The sequence below is a fragment of the Canis aureus genome, chromosome 24 (assembly GCF_053574225.1).
Source record: "Canis aureus isolate CA01 chromosome 24, VMU_Caureus_v.1.0, whole genome shotgun sequence".
Taxonomy (NCBI): Eukaryota; Metazoa; Chordata; class Mammalia; order Carnivora; family Canidae; genus Canis; species Canis aureus.
In genome coordinates this window covers 44,064,062-44,087,868 of record NC_135634.1, presented here as the reverse complement: position 1 = coordinate 44,087,868, position 23,807 = coordinate 44,064,062, and the positions used below count along the sequence as shown (strand labels likewise).

Below are 23,807 nucleotides of genomic sequence, written 5' to 3'. Positions count from 1 at the left end.
CGAATGAATGAATCTAGCTATTTCCCTTAGACAGTGCTTCCTACCAAGGAAAATCAGGAGCTGCTCTTGCCATTCCAAAGACCGCATTTCTCCAGGGGCAGGAGAGGAAGGCAAGGGAGGTAATGCAGAGTTCCTTCTATAAGTGAACAGATGGCTTTCCTGGTTTTTAAGGGAATATCATCGACCCTGTCTGACTCATAAACAGAGAAAAAAGGATTCAGGAACTTGGCACTTCTAGGTTGGGTCTGCTTTGACCTTGGACAAGGGCCTGAGATTGAGATAAAGGCCCACATCCTTATAATCCATACCCCTACCTTTCTTGTTTGGTGCCGGAGGCAGTTCCCAGGATCCTTATTCTCAAAGGATTTGGCACAGAAAGTCAATGTCAACATGAGAAAGAAAGAGGCCATGCAGAGCATGTGGATGTCTTGGCTTTGACCCAATAGGTCCCCAGGGTAGCAGTGCAGTCTTTTATTCCAGCTTGCTCTGGCAGCCAAGATCTCAGGAAGCCCAACCCTCTCTGCTGGGGTGGGGGATGGGGACTTCCTAGAATTTCAGAGAGAAGAGATTGGCTCATCCAGAGTTTCTCAAAGGTGCCATGATGAGCAATTTGGGTGGAATAAGTCTTTGCTGTTGGAGTCTGTCCTGTACGTTGTGAGAAGCTCACTAAGTTCCAGGGGCACCTCACAGTCACAGTAACCCTCCTCCCAATACACACACACACACACACACACACACACACACTTATACTTTCAAACTCACACATGCATACACAAGCTTCCAGTGCTACCTAGAGCGGCAGTCTGGCCCTGGGTTCAGAGCCCCTGGGCTCATAGTCCCTCAAGTGTATGAAACAGAAGCCCCAAAGGTTCAATGACAGGTCTAAGCTCCCCACCCTTTCCTGATCTGATGACAGCTGATCCAGAGTTCTTTCCAGTTGCACTTGAAATGATGGATGCTCATGCCAACACACCATGGGCTGCCACAGCACCACAAAACCTCAAAGTAGACAGCCATCTGTCCCAATGGTGTAGAAAGACCGAGGTCCAGAAAGACCAAATAACCTCACTGTGATCAGAAAGTGAGCAAATTTGAGGTGGGGGGCAGGTTCCAGGAAAATAAGTTTCCCTAGCTGGTTCAATGCAGCAGCCCCTGACAGGTGGGGCCTCTGTGTAGTTACAACATTCCAAGGTCAACATAGAGGCAAGGGAACTCGGTGAGAAAGAGCCAGTCCCCAGTGTGCAGGTTAGAGTGCGGGTAGCCCAGGAGCCCAGCCTTCATCTCGGGTCTCCAGTGGGCTCAGCAGGTGTATGGACAAGTCCATCACAGGCTCTCGACCCCTTCCCGGGGTCCTCACAGTCTCCGTTGGGACATATAGCTGTCAGTGACAGCTCCTCCTCAGGATCCTGGAGGTGATCTGAAACACAAGGGAAGGAATCGCTCAATCAGAAGTCAAGTTCATGAGGGAGTAAGCTAGGAATGAAAGGGAGGAAGTTGGCCCCAGTCAATATCTACTGAAAAACCACAGTAAAATACAAATCAAAAACCTTAAAAATGTACATACCCTTTGACCCACCAATTCCACTTCTAGGATTTTATCCTAAGGAAATAATTAGGAATAATTAGTGGAACTGCTACAGCCACCTGGCTTCCAGCCCAGATGAAACGACACTAAGGGTGGCCCAGCAGAGAGAACCTGGGTCCCCGATGGGGTCACTGGGCTCCTGAATCAATCAGCTCTGAAGCTGACTCTTCCTCTAGACTATCTTTTAGGTGAGATACTGAATGCTTTTGCCTCTATGCCAGCTGGAGTCATGGTTTCTCCACCTGCAGCTAGAAGCATCCTAACCAATTTAGTGTCCAATGAAGGGACTGAATGACTCACCCACATGGTGGGAGTCAAGCATTACAAATGATGCATAATCCCTGCTCAGTGGAGAGTCAGCTTCTCCCTCTCCTTCTGCCCCCAGCCTCTACTCATTCACACTCTCTCTCTCAAATAAATATATTTTTTTAAAAAGACACACAAAATTCTGTAGGACTAAACACACACACACACACACAAATTCAAGTAAAACTGGGGGAATCTTAACAAGATCTGTGGGTTGTTTCAATGTCAATATCCCAGTTGTGATATTATCCTACAGTTTTGCAAGATGCTACTATTGGAGGAAACTGGGGCAAATGTACACAGGATCTCTTGGTATGATTTCCTACAACTGCATGCAAATCTACAATTACCTACCATTCCCCCCAAAGAGTAAAGATGTTATTGGTATGTAATTACTGCCGTGGAGTATTGCACACTCACAATGTTATGTGAAGGAAGTAGATTCCAAAACAGTATATATAAAAAAAGAAGAAAAAAAACAACAGTATATATAAATGTCTGTACGTATGATCCTATTATTTATTATATGTTATGGATACATATGCATAGTCCATGAATGCAATTTTAATACATTCACTTCTACTGGAGAGTAAATAATTTGTTACATGCTACAGGGGCACCTAGCTGTATTGGTCCAAAGAGCATACAACTCTTGATCTCAGGGTTGGGAGTTTGAGTCCCACCTGGGGACTCAAAGTAGAGATTACTTAAATAAATAAAACCTTTGAAAAATTGGGTGTATACTACAGAGAGGGAAGTTATCCAAGATTTATGCAAAATTTTTTATGATTCTGGGGAGTCTGGGTGGCTCAGCTGTTAGGCGGCTGCCTTCAGCTCAGTTCTTGGGGTTCTGGGATGGAGCCCTACCTCAGGCTCCCAGCTCAGTAGAGCCTACTTCTCCCTCTCCTTCTGCCACTCCCCCTGCTTGTGCCTGCTCTCTCTCTCTGTCTCTCTCTGTGTGGAATAAATAAATACAATCTTTTTTAAAAATTGTTTAAGATTCCTTTACTTTATTATTTTTTCCCTTCGGTTTCCAGAAATATCCAAAATGATGATGGAGAGATTGAAGTTAACATTTTTGCAATTGAATGTTTTAAATATCTGACACATTTCACAGATGACTCATGCATTATATAGAAGTGTATTTATTTATTTATTAAAGATTCTTATTTATTTATTTATGAGAGACAGAGATAGAGGCAGAGACATAGGCAGAGAGGGAGAAGCAGGCTTCCTGCAAGGAACCCAATGTAGGACTCGATCCCAGGACCCGGGCATCACAACCTGAGTCAACGGCAGATGCTCAACTGCTGAGCCACCCAGGTGCCCCTAGAAGTGTATTTATTACAATTTAAGTAGCACAAGGAGCTACATGGACAGAGGGACAGAATGATCTGTGCCAAAATACAGATGATAGTTTTTTGAGAGACGGAATTAAGCAAATGATTTTTTTTTTTAATTTTTATTTATGATAGTCACACAGAGAGAGAGAGAGGCAGAGACATAGGCAGAGGGAGAAGCAGGCTCCATGCACCGGGAGCCCGACATGGGATTCGATCCCGGGTCTTCAGGATCGTGCCCTGGGCCAAAGGCAGGCGCTAAACCACTGCACCACCCAGGGATCCCTAAGCAAATGATTTTAATATTTGTTCTCCTTTTTCAAATTTCTTGAGCTTTCACCTGTGATAGGCTGAATTCTAAGATGACCCCTAAGATTTCCACCCCTTGGCGTGCTCATCCTGTATAATCGCCTCCTTTCAGTGTGGATGGGACCTGTGAATATGATGGGATAGTCACTCCCTTGATTCGGGTACCATATATGACAAAAGTGAGTCACTCCTGTGGCTGACACTGTAGGTGACCACCAAGTCTCCCGCTAATTGAAGAAGCCGTTGCTGTGTTGAGAGCCGTGCGGAGGGCTGGCCATGAGAGAGGGCACAGGCCCAGCTGACAGCCACCGGGAAGGCAGCGAAGAAGCGGACTCTGCCCACAGCCACGTGAGCCTGCAGGACTCGCTCCAGGAAGGAATGTGGCCTTGGGAGCCCCCGAACAGAAGGCCCGGCTAAGCCCTGCCCGGACTCCTGACCCACGGAAATCCAGAGGAATTAACGGGTGTTGTTTTAAGCCACTGAGTTTGTAGTAACGTGTTCTGTGCCGAGGGAAGGCTGACACCTCGCCTAATGATTTTTGTAAACATAAGGGACACAATAAAGGTTTGTTTTAAAACACTGCCCGTTGTTTCTGTGACAGAGCTGTACTGTTCCGTACACTTTGGGGGTGTGGGCCACACACGTTTAGCGGGTTACAACTTACTCCCCCAGGGATCCCTATCTCTGTCACAACAGCTTCAATGCCTACTGGGTGCTCCTGTGGACTTCGAACAACTGTCTTTCCCCTGCTTCTCCCTTTAGTAGCCTGACGATCCTCCCCTAAAAATGGTTTCCGGCTAAGTTCCTGCCTCTCTGTTTCCAGACTGCCAGCGTTGGGTCCAGGCTGCCTGCTGTTCCTCCTGGGACTACACAGTGCCCTCCTCACTGGCTCTGCCTCTTGTCTCTCCCTGCCTTGTCACCTCTCCAAAATGCTCCCAATCTGGTCACCCCTGCTCAGAAATGGCCAACAGCTCACTATGCTGGAAAGACTTGGATCCAGGGTCCTGGTTTGGTCCCAACTCTCCTCCTCAGCCTCAGCCCTACCAGTCTCCTGTACCTCAACCCCAGCACTCCCAACAGGGGCTCCTTCTCTGAGTGTGACATCATGCCACTGCCAAGCCTTCGTTCATACCACATCCTCTCCAAGTCTTCCCATTTTCCAGCCCCTAGCTCCAATGTCACTTGTCCCTGATACTCCCTGGATCCTCACAAGAGGATGGAATGAGTCTGGCGCCAAGCACCCCACCGTGCTTGGGGCATGCATGGGGCGGACACCTGCATTCCAGACCTGCCCACACCAGCTGCCTTCATTGGGTGAGAGACACATGGGGCTAGAGCCCTGCTGGGGGGCTGTGTGCCCTTTGCCTGGTACAAGAGCACCTCACATCACTCACCTCCACACCCTGTACACGATAAGTGTTCCACCTTGGATATTGGTCAACTCTATCCCTTAGGTCCCTGTGTACACATGACCATTCCCAGAATCCCAAGCACCTAGTACCAAGGGTCCAGTAAGCCAGGAAGGCAGCACACTCACCCTGAGCTGGGTCACTGGGGGAGCTGGCATCTGGATCCTTCCCCCGGCTCCAGGGACCCCAGGAAAAGCATGCCAGCAGTGCTGGGAGGCCCGGTCTCTCCCCGGGTCCTGCTGCTAGAAAGAACACAAAGTCCCAGACGCAGCAGGTGAGCATGTTTGACAGGACTGGGAGATTTTCTGTTCAGCAATCCAAGAGCTTCAATTATCAACTGCCCTAGTTTCAACTGTCTGGGTCAAAAAACAAAGATTCTGATTTGTGAAGGGGGTGGAGTTTTTGTATTTCCAAAATTGACCCCCACCCTGAAAAAAGATTGCTATACTTTATCCTCACAAAACCCTATGATATAGGTACCATGTTGGGGAAGCTGTAGTGACAAAAATGACAGGAAACCAGTAATAATTACACAGGACCAAAGATTATACTCAAAGAGCAGAAATTTCCCCAAGTTTTAGTTCAAACTGTTTCTCAATGGGAACAGATTTAATCTTTCTGATAATTACTATAAAACAATCACATGTTCAGTCTAGTTTCCTTATTATAGTACCACTCAGCATCTGAGAGCCCCAACTCTGGAATAAGGCCAACTGGAACACAAAATGTCCTGTTCATAAATCCTCACTCAGGACCTATTTACTCTTTCTTTGCACCCACTCCTAATAAAACTGGATCCTTTGTTGGATTAGGATTAGGATCCTCAACCAGATTAAGCACATAAACTAGGTAAAAGGTCACTGCCAAGGATCGGCAACCTAAAAGAACAGCCAGCAGGCAGTGAGGAAAGAGATTGGAAAACTTTAAAAAGCCAGATGCAGTTGCTAGCAAAACCTTAGCAACATGAATCCATGGCGCTGTCCACTCTGCAAAAGTCCCGAGGAAACCAGTGGACAGTGAGTTATGATTACACTCATGACTTTTGGTCATTAATGGAAGGTTTCACGTTGTTAAGGATGTTTTTATAAAAGTAGAAACGAGTTTAAAAAGTAGAGAATGATTCCTCTGCAAAGTGTTAAGATTTCCTAAGTGTTAGTATTTAAAAGGAGGCAAGGAGGGGAGCCCTGGGTGGTTCAGTGGTTTGGCGCCTGCCTTCAGCCTGGGGCATGATCCTGGAGTCCCAGGATCGAGTCCCGCATCGGGCTCCCTGCGTGGAGCCTGCTTCTCCCTCTGCCTGTGTCTCTGCTTCTCTCTCTCTCTCTCTGTGTCTCTCATGAATGAATAGATAGAAATCTTTTAAAAATAAAAATATAAAAGGAGGCAAGGATTCTGCATGCAGGGCAAGGTGTTGGGAAATGGGTATAATGATTAAACACACAAAAGGGAAGTGACAAAACCAGGTGGTTAAGAGTTCTGGGATTTCCCTCGCAAATTTACAAGTGGGAGTGGGGAGGGCCAGGGAAGACTTCCTGGAGGAGGAAGTTCAGTCCCAAATCTCTTGATGGGATTGGTCAGGTGAAGAGGGAGAAGCAGGTTGTTATTCAAGGCAACTGCAAGGTGTACAAGGAGGCTAGGGCACACTTGGCTCTGGGGAATTAAAAGTTGTTCCTAGAGGAACGCCTAGGTGGCTCAGCGGTTGAGCAGCTGCTTTTGGCTCAGGGTGTGATCCCAGATTTCGGGGATTGAGTCCCACATGGGGCTCCTTGCATGGAGCCTGCTTATCCTCCCTCTGCCTGCATCTCTGCCTCTTTCTGTGTCTCTCATAAATAAATAAGTAAAGAAAGAAAGAAAGAAAATCTTAAAAAAAAAATGTTTCTAGAGAATGGGAGAGGACTAAGAGACTAAGAACTCAATCTTCTAGGTTCCAGCTCATTAGGAGCAGAAAATCTGGTTGTATTAAAGTCCCTCCTTTCCCTCATAGGGCGGGGTCAGTGAAAGGGCTGGCAACAATCACAATAACAATCCACCTCAGGACATGCCCTATGTCTTTCAGGATACTGGTTATAGAGTTTCAAGTTTAGCTCCTACCACAGACTCAACAGAAAGTTGTAGGCATGGGGCGGGGTTGGGGGGTCGTGCATAGGTTGGGGCAAGCTCTAGGGCTGAGATGCATGGTCTTCACCCAGGCAGGCCAAGCTAGCTGGTAGCTCTGGAACGTTTGTGACATCAGAGGTACCAGGTCTCCTTGCTGGAAAAGGCCCCCTGAAAGCCTCGGCATCTCTCAGTTTCTGGTTAACACACCAATGCTCAGAGGAGCAGAACACAGTCTCTGCCTTCCTTAACTCTTTAGCTGTTAGAAGGGGAGGCTGGAGAGCTTGGGCGGAGGGCAGCAGGTGCTGGGAAGGTGGGGTCGGGAAGACATCTGGGAGAGCAACAACAATCCTGCTCCTCTCAGCTTTGCCAGATCCAGCTGTACTCAATGTCAGTATTTTAATCCTAAAATCCGGAAAGGCTCTTGTGAAACCTTCTGCACCAGGGTGGAAGAGTTCTGACACTTCTGCTGATGACAGCCCCTCACTCTCCTCTTCCACGCTTCAGAAGGTGGAGAGCAGCAGTGGGTGCACGACCAGAGTGGGTGGCCAAGAAGGATTCTGGGCCTTCAGTCGCCCACACCCTTTCCCCACACCTCCAAGTCCTGGCATCTATTCCTTATCTTCTCCCTCTGACCCTGTGTGGTGCTTCCACGCTGAGCCTCCAGCGCCGCATCCCTGGCTGCACAGCGTCTAGCAGCTCCAGGCACCGCCAAACCCCTGGTCCCTGTTCTGTTCCCCTTCCCACCTTGGAACTCGGACCTCCAGAGGCTTTCTCACCTGCTCTGCCTCCCTCCAGCTCCCAGCACGGTCCCACCCTCTCTCCATCAACTTTCCTGCCCTGAGCTGGTCGGCTCGGCTTTCCCAAGCCCCTGCGTCTCTGAGGCTCTCTGGATCCTTCCGGAACAGAGCGGACCCCGTGCCCAGGCCCCGCTCGGCTCTAGCTGGGAGGCCGCGTGTGAGGCACCTCCCCTCCCGGGGCCTCAGTTTCCCGTGGTGCGCGAGGAGGGAAGCTGGCCTAAGGAGTTCCAGCCTGGGGGGCCTCCCCCAGCCGCCGCCCGCCCGCGCCCTCGGGGCCCCGGGGTCTCACCTGGTCGCGCGGGCCCGGCGGCTTGCAGCGCCCTGCAGGCGGCCGCCTGGACGGCCAGGCTGGAGGCCGGGTGGCCGGGGCAGTAGGCGGCCGCCTGCACGGGGCCCCCCGCCTGGCGGCCGAACACCGCGCGCAGCAGCGCCTCCAGGAGCCGCAAGCCGGGCGCCGCCGCGTCCTCCGGGCCGGCCTCGGCCACCAGCACCCCGACCAGCGCCGCGCCCGCCCGCCGGCGGCCGCGCACGTCCCGCAGCATCTCCCGCAGGCGGCGCCGCGGCTCCCGGGCGGTCAGCGAGGACGCGCGGCACAGCACGAAGACGAGCGGCGAGCGGATGGCGCGCGCCCCCGCCGTCCCGGGCGCCCCCTGCGCCCCCCGCGCCCCCGGCGCCCCCGGCGCCCCGGCCCCCGCGCCGCCCGGCTTGCCCGCGGCTGGCTCGGGCGGGAACACGGCCCGGGCGAAGTCCCGCAGCAGCGCGCGGCTCTGCTCGCGCTCCCACAGCTCGCCCACCAGCAGCACCTGCCCGCGGCCGCCCGCCGCCTCCACCAGCGCCTGGAAGGGCGGCCCGGCCGGGAGCGCGGGCCGCGCCGCCAGCTCCTCCAGCTCGCGCTCCATGCTCGCCGCCGCCCGCCCTCCGCGGCCGCCCGGGCCCTGCGGCGCCAGCAGCGCGCCTCTCGGGGCGCCGGCGCCGGGCCCGGAGGACACGCCCCCGAGGGCCCAGCCCCGCCCGCCCCCCGGCCCGCGGGCCGCGCGGGGGCCTGGGGGCGGCTGCTCCCGCGGCCGCGGGGCGCCGAGCCGTCCATCCGGTCGTCCGTCTGTGCGTCCGTCCGCGCACCGGTTCATCCATACATTTAACGAACACTTCCTGAGCACCCACTAGGTGCAGGGCCGCCAAAGGTGAAGGAGGACAGAAAATTATCGTGGGAACAAAGACGCCTTCACGAGTTAGATCGGTTGGACACGCGGAGCAGACACTGCCGTGAATCCGTGTAGTTTGGGCACTGGAGCTTCTGCAGATGTGCCGCTTTGGCGTGTTGGTGGGGGCCCCGGGAAAGGGAGTGCGGGGAGGGGGGAGGGTGGTGAGAAAAGAGGGGAAGCAGGGAGGTCTCTCCTGTCACTGACTTCACCTCTTGGGCCTTAAGCATTTAGCAAAAGCTAATCGAGGGCTCCTTACTTCAACAAATACTTACTACCCACAGGGCGCTGTGGGGTGAAAACCAGGAGGACAGTATCACTTCCTGTAGAGCAGAAAGCTCAGGAAGGCAGATGGGGGCGCTGATGGTACCGGGACCTGGGGGGCGGGGGTGTGTAGAGGGTGACAAGAGGATGTCAGTAGGCCAGGTTAGAAGCAGAGATGAAGTTCTGTTAATTCCAAGGATCTAGGTCAGCTTTGTCCAATGCAACATTCTTTGATGATGACACGTTATATGTTATCTATACTGTCCAATGCAGTAGCCAGGAGCTCCCTGTGGCTATTATTACTTGAAATCTGGTTAGTGCAACTGAGAAGCTAAATTTTACGTTTGATTTAATTTTAATTAAGTGTAAATAGCTGCATGCAGTTCGTGGCTGCAGCACTGAACAGTGCTGGTCAAAGCTCTTTACTTGTGCCCTGTTACACTGGATAGACCAATGACCCCTTTGGGTCAAGAGCATGTTCATGCTCAGCTCTCTCCTCCATATCACCCCCAATCTGCTCTTCAGTTACCCTATTTCCTTTCCTCTATAATTATGCTGAAATATCTCCTCCTGGAGAATTTGTATGTCTATTCAATAAAACACACCTTTTTTTGAGCACTAACTGTGTGCAAACAGTGGGGATTTAAAGATATACAGGCAGCCCTGCTTTAAGCCTAATTATCCAGCAGTTGTTTTAGCCAATGTTTGGAGTGAAGACACCATATCCTTGTTGCAGGTCTAGTTAATATAAACCTCTTCCCTCTATGTATCGTCTTTGCTCGGGGCAGAGATCCAGGGGCTTGGGTGGGGAAAAACCCAAGATTTGAAGCAAGAAGCCCTGGGCCGGAATCAGGGTGATTCACTCAACCTGTATTTATTTTTTTTAAACTTTTTTTTAAGATTTTATTTATTTATTCATGAGAGACACAGAGAGAGAGAGAGAGATGCAGAGACACAGGGAGAGGGAGAAGCAGGCTCCACGCAGGGAGCCGGATGTGGGACTTGATGGGGTCTCCAGGATCAGGCCCTGGGCTGAAGGCGCTAAACCGCTGAGCCACCGCGCTGCCCCCAACCTGTATTTCTTGAGCATCTCTGCTGTGTACTGTGCCCAGTGCTAGGGAGACAGCTGGGAACAGGCCAGATTCCTACCTTCATGGAGGGGCTGGTCTAGTGAGGGCTGGTAGAGAGAGAGAGAAACAAATAAACACATAAACAACAGCTTCAATGGGTGATCAGTGCTATGAGAAAAGTAGTGTATGGCCGACAATCCAGCCTCTAGAGATGCTGGCCTCTTCCTGGGGGTATAATCCTGAAGATGCCACAGAAGCACATCTTTTTTTTTTTTTTTTCCACAGAAGCACATCTTGATGAGGATTAAGAAAGGAATGTAAAAACCTTGAGAACCTGCACCCCTCCCCCCATTCCTACCTCCTCAGAGGCAGCAGGTGGTTGAGTCATGGAATGTGGGAACCAACAACAGCCCCTTGCACACGAGAGCTGGGTGCTATAGAGGGGAATAGGCTCAGTGAATGTCTTATAACAAACATGTGCTTTTTTCTGCCTACATTGGCTTGGATAGATCATTGCCTAGTCCCAGCCCCAGCCTTATCACCATCACTGCCACGGTGCTCCGAGGCAGGAAAGAGTTGCGCTAGCCAGGAATGGTAACATCAGCCTGGGGTAAGAAGCTTAGAACAACCAGACCTGGCAGCCCCAAGCAGTCCTGGCCCTTCTTCCCCCTGCCTGGGTCAGGACATTCCAACCACATGACCCAGCTCATGAGAAGAGTAGTGGCCAGGGGAGAGTGCCCTGAAGTTTCCTGAGAAAGGTGCCTGGTAAATATTGGGGGGGTCAGAGGCACTTGGGGGGTAGCCAAATTTGCATTGTAATGCCAGAGGCAATTCCCCTGTCCTCACTGCCTCTCCTCCACTTCTTTAAACTCCCCAGGAGGGAGGATACTAGGTAAAATTTAGGCTTAAGCCTCTTTCTAGGTAGCCAAGGTAGCTGATATCCAAGACAATATCGATCATTGGGAAAACTGACCAGACTTTGGAAAGTTTAAGACAAAGCAGATTTACATAATACATGAATTAAGATTCATTTCTGATGCTAATAGCACAGACTCCAAATAATAGCTACTAATAAATAGCAGAGACTCACAAACACAGTGTAAGTTTATTTTAACCTTTTGGAGAAGTGTGGAAGTGGACCGTTCATGGCATGGCCATTAGCGTAGCTTTGTATCACTAGTTCTTTGAGGACTCAGGTTTCTTTCTTTTTTTTTTTTTTTTAAGACTTTATTTATTCATGAGAGGTACAGAAGGAGAGGCAGAGACATAGGCGGAGGGAGAAGCAGGCTCTCTGTGGAGAGCCTGATGCGGGACTCCATCCCAGAACCCCGGGATCACGACCTGAGCCAAAGGCAGACGCTCGACCACTGAGCCACCTAGGCACCCTGAGGACTCTAGTTTCAATCCAGTCATGCCCCCCCCACCCCAATTCATCTTCATAATCCAAACTGGCTATGAAAGCACCAGCCATCACATCTGTATTCCAGGCATCTAGATAGCAAAAGGTTGAGGAATGAACAAAAATCAGATTGACTTCAGATTTCTTAACAGCAATGCTGGATTTAAGATGATAGTTGCATAATATTTTTCGAGTATTACAGAGAAAGAACTTTGAACCTAGATTTTGATTTCTGGCTGATTTATCAGGTATTTAAAGGATCAGGTTTCTCACATAGAGCCCGTCTTTGAAAACACCATTAGAGGAAACACTCCAACAAGAAAAGAAATAAATACAGGTGTGCTCAACAATAGTAGGAGAGATTCAATCACTTGTTTAAATCATTTTTGTCTAAGTAAATGGTGCCTTGCGGTGCCAGCAATGCACAGCCCGGGTACATACATATAAGCTGCAGCCGTGGCAAAGCCGGTGAGAGTCCTACCAAGTGGATGGAAAGGGCATTGACCCCATCAAGGTCACCTCTCTGAGGACAGAGGGGAAGACACAGCAGCTGTCCAGACAACTGCTCTTAGTTTTGGACTGTCTTACAAGGCTTGTCTAAAACCAATGTGCGGGCAGCCTGGGTGGCTCAGGGGTTTAGTGCTGCCTTTGGCCCAGGGCGTGATCCTGGAGTCCCAGGATCGAGTCCCACATCAGGTACCCTACACGGAGCCTGCTTCTCCTTCTGCCTGTGTCTCTGCCTCTCTCTGTGTGTGTCTCTCGTAAATAAATAAATAAAATCTTTAAAAAATAAAAATAAAACCAATGTGCTCTGCCTCAAGCTATTGATTCTTGGGCATTAAATTTACAGGTAACAATTCCCAACCTTCCAGGGATGGGATGGAGGATTAATCAGAGAGAGGGTGGGTGTTAAACAAAGGTCGGAGTCCAGGGCCGGTGAAGTTGATCTTTACCTGTGTTATTTACATGTCAAAGGTTCAGGTATTAAATTAACAGGAAACTACGAAAACCTTAAAAAAAAAAAAAAAAAAAAGGCGGGAGGCCAAGATCATTTTTCCTCCTCTCTGTCCACACCCTCGAAAATATCATAAAAAAACAGGCTTTTTCTAATTTCTCTGTTTTTCAGTGAAGATGCAAAGTGCAAATGGGGTTTCTGAAACTATTTACTTCCCTGGGGTCCCGCAAGCAGAACTTGGTGGGAAGAGTTATGAGAAAGTGCTGATTTGAAAAAGGAGTGATCTTGGTCTGGTTTTGGGTGGTACCTCCTTTGTCCTCCTCTCTGTCTCTCTTGCTGTCCTTCCTTCCTCCCTCCCCCCCTCCTCTTCCCTCCCCCATCTCCCCTGCACCTCCCTCCCCTCCTCTTCTCCCTTGCCCTGTCCAATCACTTTTTTTCCCTTCCCCACCCGTCTTTCTTCACATCTTTCCTTGCTCTCCCTTCTCCCCTAAAACAATTGTTTTCAGATCTATGAGGACGGTAGGACCTGGGGAGAGTGTATGGGCTCCTGAGGAAGCCCAATAGGGAGAGAAAGATCTTACATGTGAGGAAGACCATGAAAAGGGTTAGGAAGTTGGGGGGAGTCCCCAGGACCCAGAGGCAGGGGCAGGAGGAGGTTTCCAGACTTGGGTCTGATAGTGGAGCACCACCTGTGCTGTGTCCTGGCTGTGGGATGACCACGAGGGGACCACTGGACCAGGACTTCATTTCCTTGTTGTCAAGGTGGAACATCTTCCTTTCTTCCCTTCTAGGTTCTTTGGCTGGTCTAATAATTAAATTAACATAAGGCAGATTAACAGGAGCAAATGCATTTAATTACATCTATACTGACACCCACAAAGACGTAAGACTCAAAGGCAGCGGGACAATTGAGGCTCACATGCCATCCTGAGCTAAGGAAGGGGGGCACTTGGGTGGCTCAGTGGTTGAGCATCTGCCTTTGGCTTCGGTCATGATCCCGGGGTCCTGGGATCGAGTTCCACATCGGGTTCCCCTTAGGGAGCCTCCTTCTGCCTCTGCCTATGTCTCTGCCTCTCTCTGTGTGTCTCTCATGAATAAATAGATAAAATCTTAAAAGGAAAAAAAAAAAAAAAAAGGAATGGACAGGGGCCTGGGGCTCCAGAGGGAGGAGGACAAGTCACAGGAAGATGAGAAGAGCAGATGTTTGGTAATCAGATATTGGTGTGGCCATGCAGGTAAGTCTCTCTGACTGAAAAAAAAAAAAAAAAATCTCTGGTAACAGCTTTCTCTCTCCCTATCTCAATTCTTCTAGTCCATTAAAGAAGTAAAAAGCTTTTCCTGAGCCTTTTGGGTCTTGATTGCTTTCCCCTCAAATAATCTACATGCCAAAGTGGCACATTTCTGAGTGATGTATTCTGCTGCCTTTCATCGCCCACCGGGCCAGGGCTGGTTCCTGGTACTGGGAATGCAGATCTCCGTGGCAGCTGGTGTTCTTATGAGGGTCAGGCATCTCAGTTTCGTCTGAGCTTTAGGTAAATGAAGGTCTGATGGAGGTCTGTTAAGATGGCCAGGCAGAAAGGCCCTAGCTCTAATCCCTACTATACCCTTGCTGGGCCCAGGATGGGTTCCTGGTGTCAGGAGGAGAGGTGGGCAGGCCCTCCAGGGCACACCTGCACTGGCTGAGGCAGTTGGGCAGGCAGGCAATCCTCCATCTGCAGAAATGTGCACTGAGCCTGTGCTTGAGCATCTGACCCCATCACCCCCCCCGCGAGGGGCGCACGTGGGAGACCTGGGAGTAACAGATAAAAGAGCATCCAGGCAAAGGCAGGGACACCAGCCAGCTCTGCCTGGCATCCAGGAGCAGGTGACAAGCTCGCCTGAGCATTGCCAGCATGTCTGAAGCTTCAGCCCAGAGTAGTGTTGGTGAAATGCAGCTTCAGCAGGCAACCCTGGCGAGGCTGTCTGCACCTGCTGCCCTGGCCTTGGCCTCAAGGTGACTTTATGAGGATCTGCTGGCATCTGAGCCTCGGGCCCAGAAGGGAGGGAAACAGCAGCTGACCCAGGCTGCAATGACATAGGGTGACCTCAAATCCACTCAACTTGGTCCTCCTTTAAAATTTCCCTGTCCACGTCAAGTTAGAGTGTGAGCATGAGTCTCCCAAGACCCAGCCTTGCAGGAGAATGGCACTGGCAGAGAGTGGCCAGGAAGTGGTCTCTAAGAGCTGAGTGGTGCCTTTGCCTCTCTGAGGATCCGAATATACCAACTTCACTCAAGGTGACACCTTAATTGTCAGTCCTCTTGAGGTTAGAGTGGATCAGAAGAGGGTTATCACAGGATAACCTTTCCTCAGCCAGGGCTCAGCACGTACACCCCTTGACAGACAATCAAGTAGCACATTGGCTGTGCCCATGGGGTGGACCTGAGGGGCAGTGCTCACCATGGACTCCCTGCCCTGTACCTATATGTCTCATCTGTATACTCTCTGCCACCCCTTAGTCCCTTAGAGAGGCTGATGAGATACAGAAAGAATGTGTGTTTTGGGGATGCGTGCCGTGGGTGACTTCATGATCATTCTTCAGAGGACGCCCACCTGGTGTAGGACAAAGTAACCATTAAATATTAACCTTATGATAACATTATTTGCTCAAACCAGCTCCTGGCCAGCATGTCTCCTGCCCAGAGAGATTAATGGAAGATTCAGTCAGGATGGGTCTGGTAAGTGCCCCAAAATGCAGGGTTTCGTTGCCAGACCTGTATGTTGAATGTGGCTCCCCAGGTCAGAAAGCTTCTGGGATCACTGGCTTCAAGGCTGCTCAGCTTCCCATTCTCAGGTTGTGCTGGGCAAAGGCAAGGGGGCCTCTAGCAGTAGCCACTAGCCACTGGTGACTATTGAGCACTTGCCATGTGGCTAGTGTGACCGAGGCACTGTATTTAAATTTTTATTTAATTTTAATTAATTCTAAGTTAAATTTAAATAGCCCCAGATAGCTAGTAGCTATCATATTGGGGAGCACAAATCTAGAAGCTATGCTACCGTTCCCTTACAAGGATGATTTCTGTGCCTTCATTGACAATTTTGTTTAGATTTGTTTTCAACTGGACAGTGACAGGACAAGGGTACTGGCTGTGACAGACATTAGTTAGTTCCCTCCTTACTGCCACTCCATGCTCACTGAGGCCTGATTTTTTCTTTCTTTCTTTCTTTCTTTCTTTCTTTCTTTCTTTCTTTCTTTCTTTCTTTCTTTCTTTTTTTTTTTTTAAGATTTTATTTATTTATTCATGATAGAGAGAGAGAGAGAGAGAGAGAGAGAGAAGCAGAGACACAGGCAGAGGGAGAAGCAGGCTCCATGCACCGGGAGCCCGATGTGGGATTCAATCCCGGGTCTCCAGGATCGTGCCCTGGGCCAAAGACAGGCACTAAACCACTGCGCCACCCAAGGATCCCTCTTTCTTTCTTTTTCTTTCTTTCTTTCTTTCTTTCTTTCTTTCCTTCTTTCTTTCTTTCTTTCTTTCTTTCTTTCTTTCTTTCTTTCTTTCTTTCTTTCTTTCTTTCTTTCTTCTTTCTTTCTTTCTTTCTTTCTTTTATAGAGGGCCAGGGGTTGAATCACTAGTAAATTAAGCCACCTATGACACTCCTGCCTCTCTTTGTTGGTGATTGGTCTTGGAGTGGTATGTGACTCAATTCTAGCCAATCCACACAAGAGGAAGTCCCCTGGAGAGACTTCTGGGAAAGATTTTCTTGCCTGACTAGGGAAGGTGCCTTTTTAGACCATCATCTTCCTTCTTGTTCGGGACAGTGTTGTGTGGATTTGATATTTGGACCTGCAGCAGCTATCTTGCCACGATGAGGGAAAGGCCCAGGAATCAATATCTTTCTATGAATTGTTGATAATATTTGGGGAAACTCAGTGAACCCGTGAACCATGAGAGCATCTGAGGCACCTCACCAAGTCTAAGCACAATGTCATCAATGCAGTGAACCAGCATGATGCCCTGTAGGGCAGCGAGATGGTCAAGGCCCATCCAGCACAAAGTCTAGAAGCAAAATGGAGGAGACTTACTGCTGTTCATTCCCTCCCTATGCTTCTGATCAGAGAGGAGAGTTATGTAGGATGGTAAGAGGTGTCATCCCCCCATACACACACACACACGCACACACATGCACACACACATGCACACACACACGCACACCCCTTCAACTCATTCACAGTGATACTAATAGCTATGTTCCCTTCTGGGCCTTGATTTCCCTTCAAGTTTACTGTTTGTTGGGGAGGGAGACTCCTGGGGCTTCTCCTTTGCCCTTCCCATAATAGCCCTTACTTTTGGATCATAGAACCAATGTGTGGATTCTGCTTAGGTTTAGGATATCTATTCCAAGCTTATACTGAGGCACTGGAGAAGTAACAGGTTCAGGATTCCAGCAGTCCTCCTATGAGCAGGACTCCCACCAAAGCTCCATTTATCACTCAGCCTGGCAGTGTTCTGGTTCCCCTAGGATTACTGTTGGTCTGTGCTGTATTCCAAAACCCCTGAAAGTTCTGGTTCATTCCTTTCCCCAGGGCACAGTTTCCCTGATGTGTGGTCAAATCCCCTGTAGGAAAAGCAGGAGCAAGATAAGCAGAATACATTTTTGATGTTATTTTTTTTTTTCCCAAGGGGGACCCAGTCTCCATTCAATTCAAGGGGCTGCAAACTGACATATCAGAGAAGCCACCCTGGGACCTTCTGCTGAAATCAGAGACTATTTCAATGGCAGTATCCTCCCCAAAACAGTCTGCCCGGTATGCTGGCTTTGGCATTATTGCTGCTGGCCCCTCAGGATTATGCTGTTAAACTCTTTTTTTTTTTTTTTAATTGTTGTGTGTGTTGTTGTTGTTGTTGTTTTTTAATTGAAGGTCCCTTACTGGTCCTGTTTCCATAAGTGCCAAGACCAGGGGAAAAGGGGAGGCAGCGCAAGGAAGGGTCATCTCCACAACATTCCATTTATACACAGAACTAAACAGATAAGCCCAGAGTCACTATTGCAGTTAGAAGTTGGCAGCATAGGAAAAGGGAGGAACAGGTGGGGAACTGGGGTGTCATTAAAAAAATACAGGCTCCCGCCAAACTGGGGTGCCTGGGGGGAACTTGGTCTGCTTCAACCCAAGAGGAATCAGAAGATCAAAAATGGTTTGAGAGGGCAGCCCAGGTGGCTCAGGGGTTTAATGCCGCGTTCAGCCCAGGGCCTGATCCTGGGGACCTGGGATCGAGTCCCACATTGGGCTCCCTGCATGGAGCCTGCTTCTCCCTCTGCCTGTGTCTCTGCCTCTTTCTCTCTCTCCTCTCTGCTGTGTTGCTCATAAATAAATAAAATCTTTTAAAAAAATGGTTTGAGAAAGACAGAACTGTCAGGGATAGAGGGCGGAGGAAGGTCCAGGGGGTGAGGGGGCTGTTTGGCAACTGGGGTGAAGGGATTGCCTTCCCGCTGCTGGGATCCCCCCAGCCCCTCCAGTCTGGCAGGAAGGGGGCAGGCTACAACCCCCATGGACAGGTCTGGGGCTGCCAGATGCTCCAGGCAGGGGGCTGGAGGGGGCTCACAAAGGCTTGCCCTCCAGAGAGATGACAGCACTGCCCCCCAGTTTCTCTGCCAGGGTGCAGCGGTCCTTGACCTCCTCATAACAGTTTGCTTGTAATTAATGCTTGATCCCAGTCAGCTTTTTCTTGATGGCATCCTTGGAGCTGGCATAAATATTTTGCTCTTAAGGGGTGCAGACTTGGGTGCTCAGAAGATAAACACCAGGTCCTCCTTCTTGCTCTCCCTGGTCTCATAGGTTGCGTCATAGAGGGCATAGCGGCAGTCCTTGTCTGGTAGATAGCATCTTGACAAAAGTGGCGTAGGGGTCATTTACAGTCTGGCCCACATCACCTACCAGGATCTCCTTGCCCTCCTCAAGGATGATGTTCTTGTCCTCGCTCAGGCAGAAAAGTACTGCCTTCTTGCGCTTCTTCACCTCTTCTGGTGTTGAAGGCTTATGCACCTTCATGTCATTAAACACTTTGATGACACCGTCAGAAACCGCCACGCCAGAGGCCGTGTTTCCGGAAGCGAAAGGGAGATAGCAAAAAGGGTCAGAAGAGATGAGAGCCACTGCAGGTGCTGCTGGGATCTGACTGAACCCATGCTGTTAAACTCTTAACTCTGCTGCAGCCACTGTATTACCTGGCTGACCACAGGACCTTTGCATCACTCCTTTACAATTCAAAGTCCTTAGCAGGAGTACCTAATTGGCTAAGTTTATGTTACATGACAATGTCCTAGTTATAAAGAAGCTGAATGAGAGAGTAATTGATTCACTTTTGACTTCCACAGAGAGGAATAGAGGCTGGGCTGCCAAAATATTGGTGATTTTTATCTTTGCTCATTGCTTATCTATGTAGTTGGGTCTCTCTCTCTCTCTCTCTCTCTCTCTTTAAAGATTTTATTTATTTATTCATGAGAGGCAGAGACATAGGTGGAGGGAGAAGCAGGCTCCATGCAGGGAGCCCCTGAGACTCCAGGATCATGCCCTGAGTCGAAGGCAGATGCTTAATTGCTAAGCCACCCAGGGGCCCTTCTCTCTTTCTTCTTTATTGAGGTATGGTCGACACATAACATACTAGTTTCAGGTATACAACATGATAATTCAACATTTGTATATATTTCAAAATAATAATTCTAGTTAATATCAGTTACCATACATAGTTACAATTATTTTCTACAATGAACATTTATTATATGCATAATTTTAAAAAGGAGTCTGTCATTTTATATATTTTTGACTCAGCCTGTTCCAAAGTTATAATTATTATACATGTTTGGTGGGGGGGAGCCTTAAAAATAGTTCTTGGACCTGAAAAGATCTGGAACACTAGCCTTAGAATTTGAGGTGTTTGTCATTTGTATGTGAGGGTGAAACCAAAGTGGCCCTGCCTGGTCCTACCTAGCCCCCCTCTGTGGGGGGACATCTGGAGATCTCTGTTCAGGCTCCTTGACTTTCAGAAGAGGTTGTTAACTGTGCCCTCAGCTCAGCTGCCTGTTTAAATATGAGGTCTGCTCTTAACTGGCAACACAGAACATTAAGGGTCCTTGTCATATCACAGCTGCAACCTCAAACTCACTCTTGTTTGATACTTAGCAAACATTTGGTTGAATTAAACAACATTTAGGAAGACTTGTCTGAATGGGAGTCACACATTCAGTCATGCGTGAGGGCTCTAGCCCTTGTTAGCATTTATTTGAGATTGAATATTACTTCTTGGATGATCACATGCTCTCTGCCCTGAGGTGCCTGGGATTGTTTTGTTTGAACCTACATGGAGTCATGCCGTTGACTTAAAGAAGGGCAGCTGTCGATGCCAACCCTATGGTACTCATTGTTTTATTTATAATAAGGATATTTTTAGGGCCTTGTTCTCTGTATTACAAAGCCCCTCCCCCTTTTTTGAGATTTTATTTATTTGTTCATGAGAGACAGAGAGAGAGAGGCAGAGAGAGAAGCAGATTCCATGCAGGGAGCCCGATGTGGGACTTGATCCCCGGACACCAGGATCACACTCTGGGCCGAAGGCAGGTGCTCAACCACTGAGCTACCCAGGCATTCCTATGAAAGCCCATTGTATGAAAGCATATAGAAGAAATTCCTTTCTGGTCTTGGAATTAAGCACCTGATTTGTTTATATCTAATGAACATTGTGAGTAATATGGCTGGCCTTGTTTCTTTCTTTGAGTGGGCTGCAAGGAAGCTCAGAGTCAAATCGTGGCCCATATCTAGCAAGTGTAGAGGATTTTCATGATAAACATTTTATGTATTAATCTTATCTCTCGCTCCACATTATTTCACCTAATCTAATTTTCCCTTCTTACTAATGACTTAAAATAAAAAAAGATTATTTGAGAGAGAGAGAGAGAGAGAGCGCGCGTGCATATGAATGGAGGGGAGGGGCAAAGAGAGAGGAAGATGTGGGCTCCTCACTCTGCAAGAGCCTGATGAGATGTGGGCTTGGTCCCAAGACCCTGAGATCCTGACCTGGGCTGAAGGCAGATGCTTAATCAACTGAGCCACCCAGCACCCCTTTCCTGTGATTTTTTTTTTTAAGTATTTTATTGGAACATTTTGTAAGCAAGCTTAAATGTTTTTTTCTTTATTTTTTAGTCAGAGAAAGGTAAAAACAAAGATACATATAAAATATTTATAGTGTTATATTTTCACTTGGATCCTTGTACTGAACTCTGTGATATCCTCTAATCTGGGAAGCTCAGGGATTTTATTGGGTTTGCAGTTTTCATTTCAGTCTTTGAGAATAATCATTTTGTCACCACTCCTGTGATCACTGTGTTGGAAAGAATTTTCATCCTTATGCATTCTTGCTAAACTCCTCTTCTTCCACCTGATGTTTACTTAATACCTAACACAATTATTATGAACTTCTCTTTATTCTCTGAGTAGTGGAATGGGATTCAGAAGCTCATGTCCTCATTAAGTTTTATAATCCTCTAACAAGAATTCCAAGCATTTTGAGTCTTTAGAATTTTTTTTTTCTTTTTTCTTTGCTATAGATCTGGGACAAATGAACACCCAAAGTCACTGGTTTGTCTTTCTTTTAAAGTTTTTTATTTTTTTTATTTATTTTTATATTTATGATAGTCACACACAGAGAGAGAGAGAGAGGCAGAGACACAGGCAGAGAGAGAAGCAGGCTCCATGCACCGGGAGCCCGACGTGGGACTCGATCCCGGGTCTCCAGGATCGCGCCCTGAGCCAAAGGCAAGCGCCAAACCGCTGTGCCACCCAGGGATCCCTGGTTTGTCTTTCTTGAGGCAAACTTGAGAAGACCAATCTGTAGTCAAGGAAATGCTAACTCTCTCAGCCACCAACGCATATAACAAAAACCTAAAAACAGTATGTTTGCAAGGCACCTGGGTGGCTCAGTCAGTCAAGTGTTTGACTCTTGGTTTCGGTTCAGGTCCTCATGGCCCCACATTGGGCCCCACGTGGAGACTCCTTGAGATTCTCTTTCTTCCTCTCCCTCTGCCCCTCCCCCCTCTAAAAAATAAATAAAAATAAAATAAAATAAAAAAACCCAGTGTGTACAGAGGAATTTATGTATTCATTCTGGGATAATTCTGAGGCAGTGGTTATAATCCTCTATTCAACCCGTTTCTTGTAGGAAAAAAAAAGCAGAAAATCAGGACAATAAAAAGAAAATATTGCCCAGTTTTTTATTATTAGCAACTAGAAGATTAGCTTTCTAAGTTTTAAACAAAGTGCTTGCTTTATTCCATGAATATATATTGAGAGCCTACTATGTGCAAGTCTCTGTGTTATATCCTGGAATATAGCATTATTTAAAACTAGACACAGTCTCTACTCTGTGCTTCCTATTATATATCTCACAGCCCATAACACATTTATGCAAATGATACCACACTGTACATTGTGTCCTGATACTTGCTTTTTCTCACCGGACCATATATTTTGGATATCTCCCCATGTCAACATCTATAGACAGACATCATTTCAAAAGGCCAAATAGTTTTATATATATGATTAACCATACTTTATTTTAATCAGTGCCCTCATGTTGCAAACTTTTCTACAATTATAAGAAGTACTTCTGGATGCCTGGGTGGCTCGGTTGGTTAAGCGTCTGCTTTTGGCTCAGGTCATAATCTCAGGGTCCTAAGATCTAGTTCTGATTCCAGCTCTATGCTCAGCAGGGAGTCTGCTTTTCCCTTTCCCCCTGCTCATCCTCTCTCTGTCTCTCAAATAAATAAGTAAAATCTTAAAAAAAAAAAAAAAAAAGGGGTTCTTCTGTCCACAACCTTACACTGAACCTGTGCACCAATGCTTTCAAGATGCTCTTAAGTCATCCTCAGATGCACCAATGTGGAAAATTGACTCCATATCACTGGTAATCTTTCTGGCTTTTCTAGTTCAATGACTTTGGCTGTGCCTTTTGTGCAGGTAGCCCAACTTGCTCAGATCTAGCTGACCAGAACTGCTTTGGAGATGACTGAAGAAAGTGTCTGGCTTTATCCTTATAAGGACTCCCTTTCTACAGTGACAGCATCATCTTATGTTGGTCTTAATGATTACATTGCCTTGTCACTTCTGGAGGTGAAAGGGGCCAACTCTCTTTCTATTCATGCCTTGCTTGAGACCTGGCACCCTATTCCTGCTTTATCCTGGTGCTCATGAAGTGTGTATCTGATAGATGAATGCATGAATAAACAGATTCCAGGCTGAGAGGCAGTCCACAGGGAGTAAGTGATGTTGGGGGCCATGGCAGGCAGGCTTAAATACAACACCATGGATAAGTTAAAGATGCATGTTTCAGTTTCTAGAAAAAAAAATTAAGGATAGAAACACCACCAAGAAACTTAGCTAAAAAGCTAATAGATGAGGGACACCTGGGTGGCTCAGGGTTGAGTGTCTGCCTTCAGCTCAGGGTGTGATTCCAGGGTCCTGGGATCTAGTTCCGCATCTGGCTCCCTGTGGGGAGCCTGCTTCTCCCTCTGTCTGTGTCTCTACCTCTCTCTGTGTGTCTGTCATGAATAAATAAATAAAATCTTTAAAGAAAAATTTTAAAAAGCTAATAGATGAGATAGATGGCATAGTAAATGATATTCAGTTTACCCAAAGAATGGCAAAGAAGGATAAAGAGAGGAAAAATAAACTTTGAGGACAAAGAATAAACTAAACCAAGATGGTAGACTTAAACCCAACCCTATTAATAGCTATTTAATATTAATTAACTAAATGCTTATGTAAAAAAACATACACATAACATTCCCCAAGATAGACCATATTCTGGGCCATAAAACAAGTCTCAATAAATTTCAAAGGATTGGGGCACCCAGGTGGATCAGATGGTTAGGCATCTGCCTTTGGCTCAGATCATGATCCTGCAGTCCCAGGATGGAACCCCCCTATTGGGCTCCCTGCTCAGCGGGGAGTCTGTCTGCTTCTCCCTCTGCCCCTCACCTATTGATGCTTTTTCTCTCCCTCTCTCTCAGATTAATGAATAAAATCTTTAAAATTTTTTTGAATAATAGAA

At 48.0% G+C, this 23,807-nt stretch overlaps 1 protein-coding gene, 1 long non-coding RNA gene and 1 pseudogene across 2 annotated transcripts; 1 reads left to right on the top strand and 2 right to left on the bottom strand.

Annotated features, from left to right (window-relative positions):
* Positions 1 to 456: 456 nt before the first annotated feature.
* Positions 457 to 8,780, bottom strand: C24H2orf72 (chromosome 24 C2orf72 homolog). The gene is made up of 3 exons (XM_077869193.1): positions 8,130 to 8,780; positions 5,078 to 5,191; positions 457 to 1,417 (listed from the first exon to the last, which is right to left on the bottom strand). Exons 1-3 carry the CDS (start codon positions 8,737 to 8,739, stop codon positions 1,278 to 1,280), a joined length of 864 nt encoding a protein of 287 aa, XP_077725319.1. The 5' UTR covers positions 8,740 to 8,780; the 3' UTR covers positions 457 to 1,277.
* LOC144296185 (uncharacterized) lies at positions 5,064 to 21,869 on the top strand. Its single transcript, XR_013363339.1, has 4 exons — positions 5,064 to 5,223; positions 15,382 to 15,443; positions 17,388 to 17,512; positions 21,395 to 21,869. It is a non-coding gene; the product is annotated as an uncharacterized LOC144296185 (long non-coding RNA).
* LOC144296184 (cofilin-1 pseudogene) lies at positions 17,601 to 18,890 on the bottom strand (annotated as a pseudogene).
* Positions 21,870 to 23,807: the final 1,938 nt, after the last annotated feature.

Bases quoted from the DNA above. Each gene is read 5' to 3' on its own strand.
- C24H2orf72 (XM_077869193.1), bottom strand. From the start codon at position 8,739: ATGGAGCGCGAGCTGGAGGAGCTGGCGGCGCGGCCCGCGCTCCCGGCC. The intron at 5,192-8,129 runs GTGAGACCCCGG...TGTTCTTTCTAG, and splicing joins CGCCGGGCCCGCGCGACCAG to CAGCAGGACCCGGGGAGAGA. The intron at 1,418-5,077 runs GTGAGTGTGCTG...CTTGTGTTTCAG, and splicing joins CCCCAGTGACCCAGCTCAGG to ATCACCTCCAGGATCCTGAG.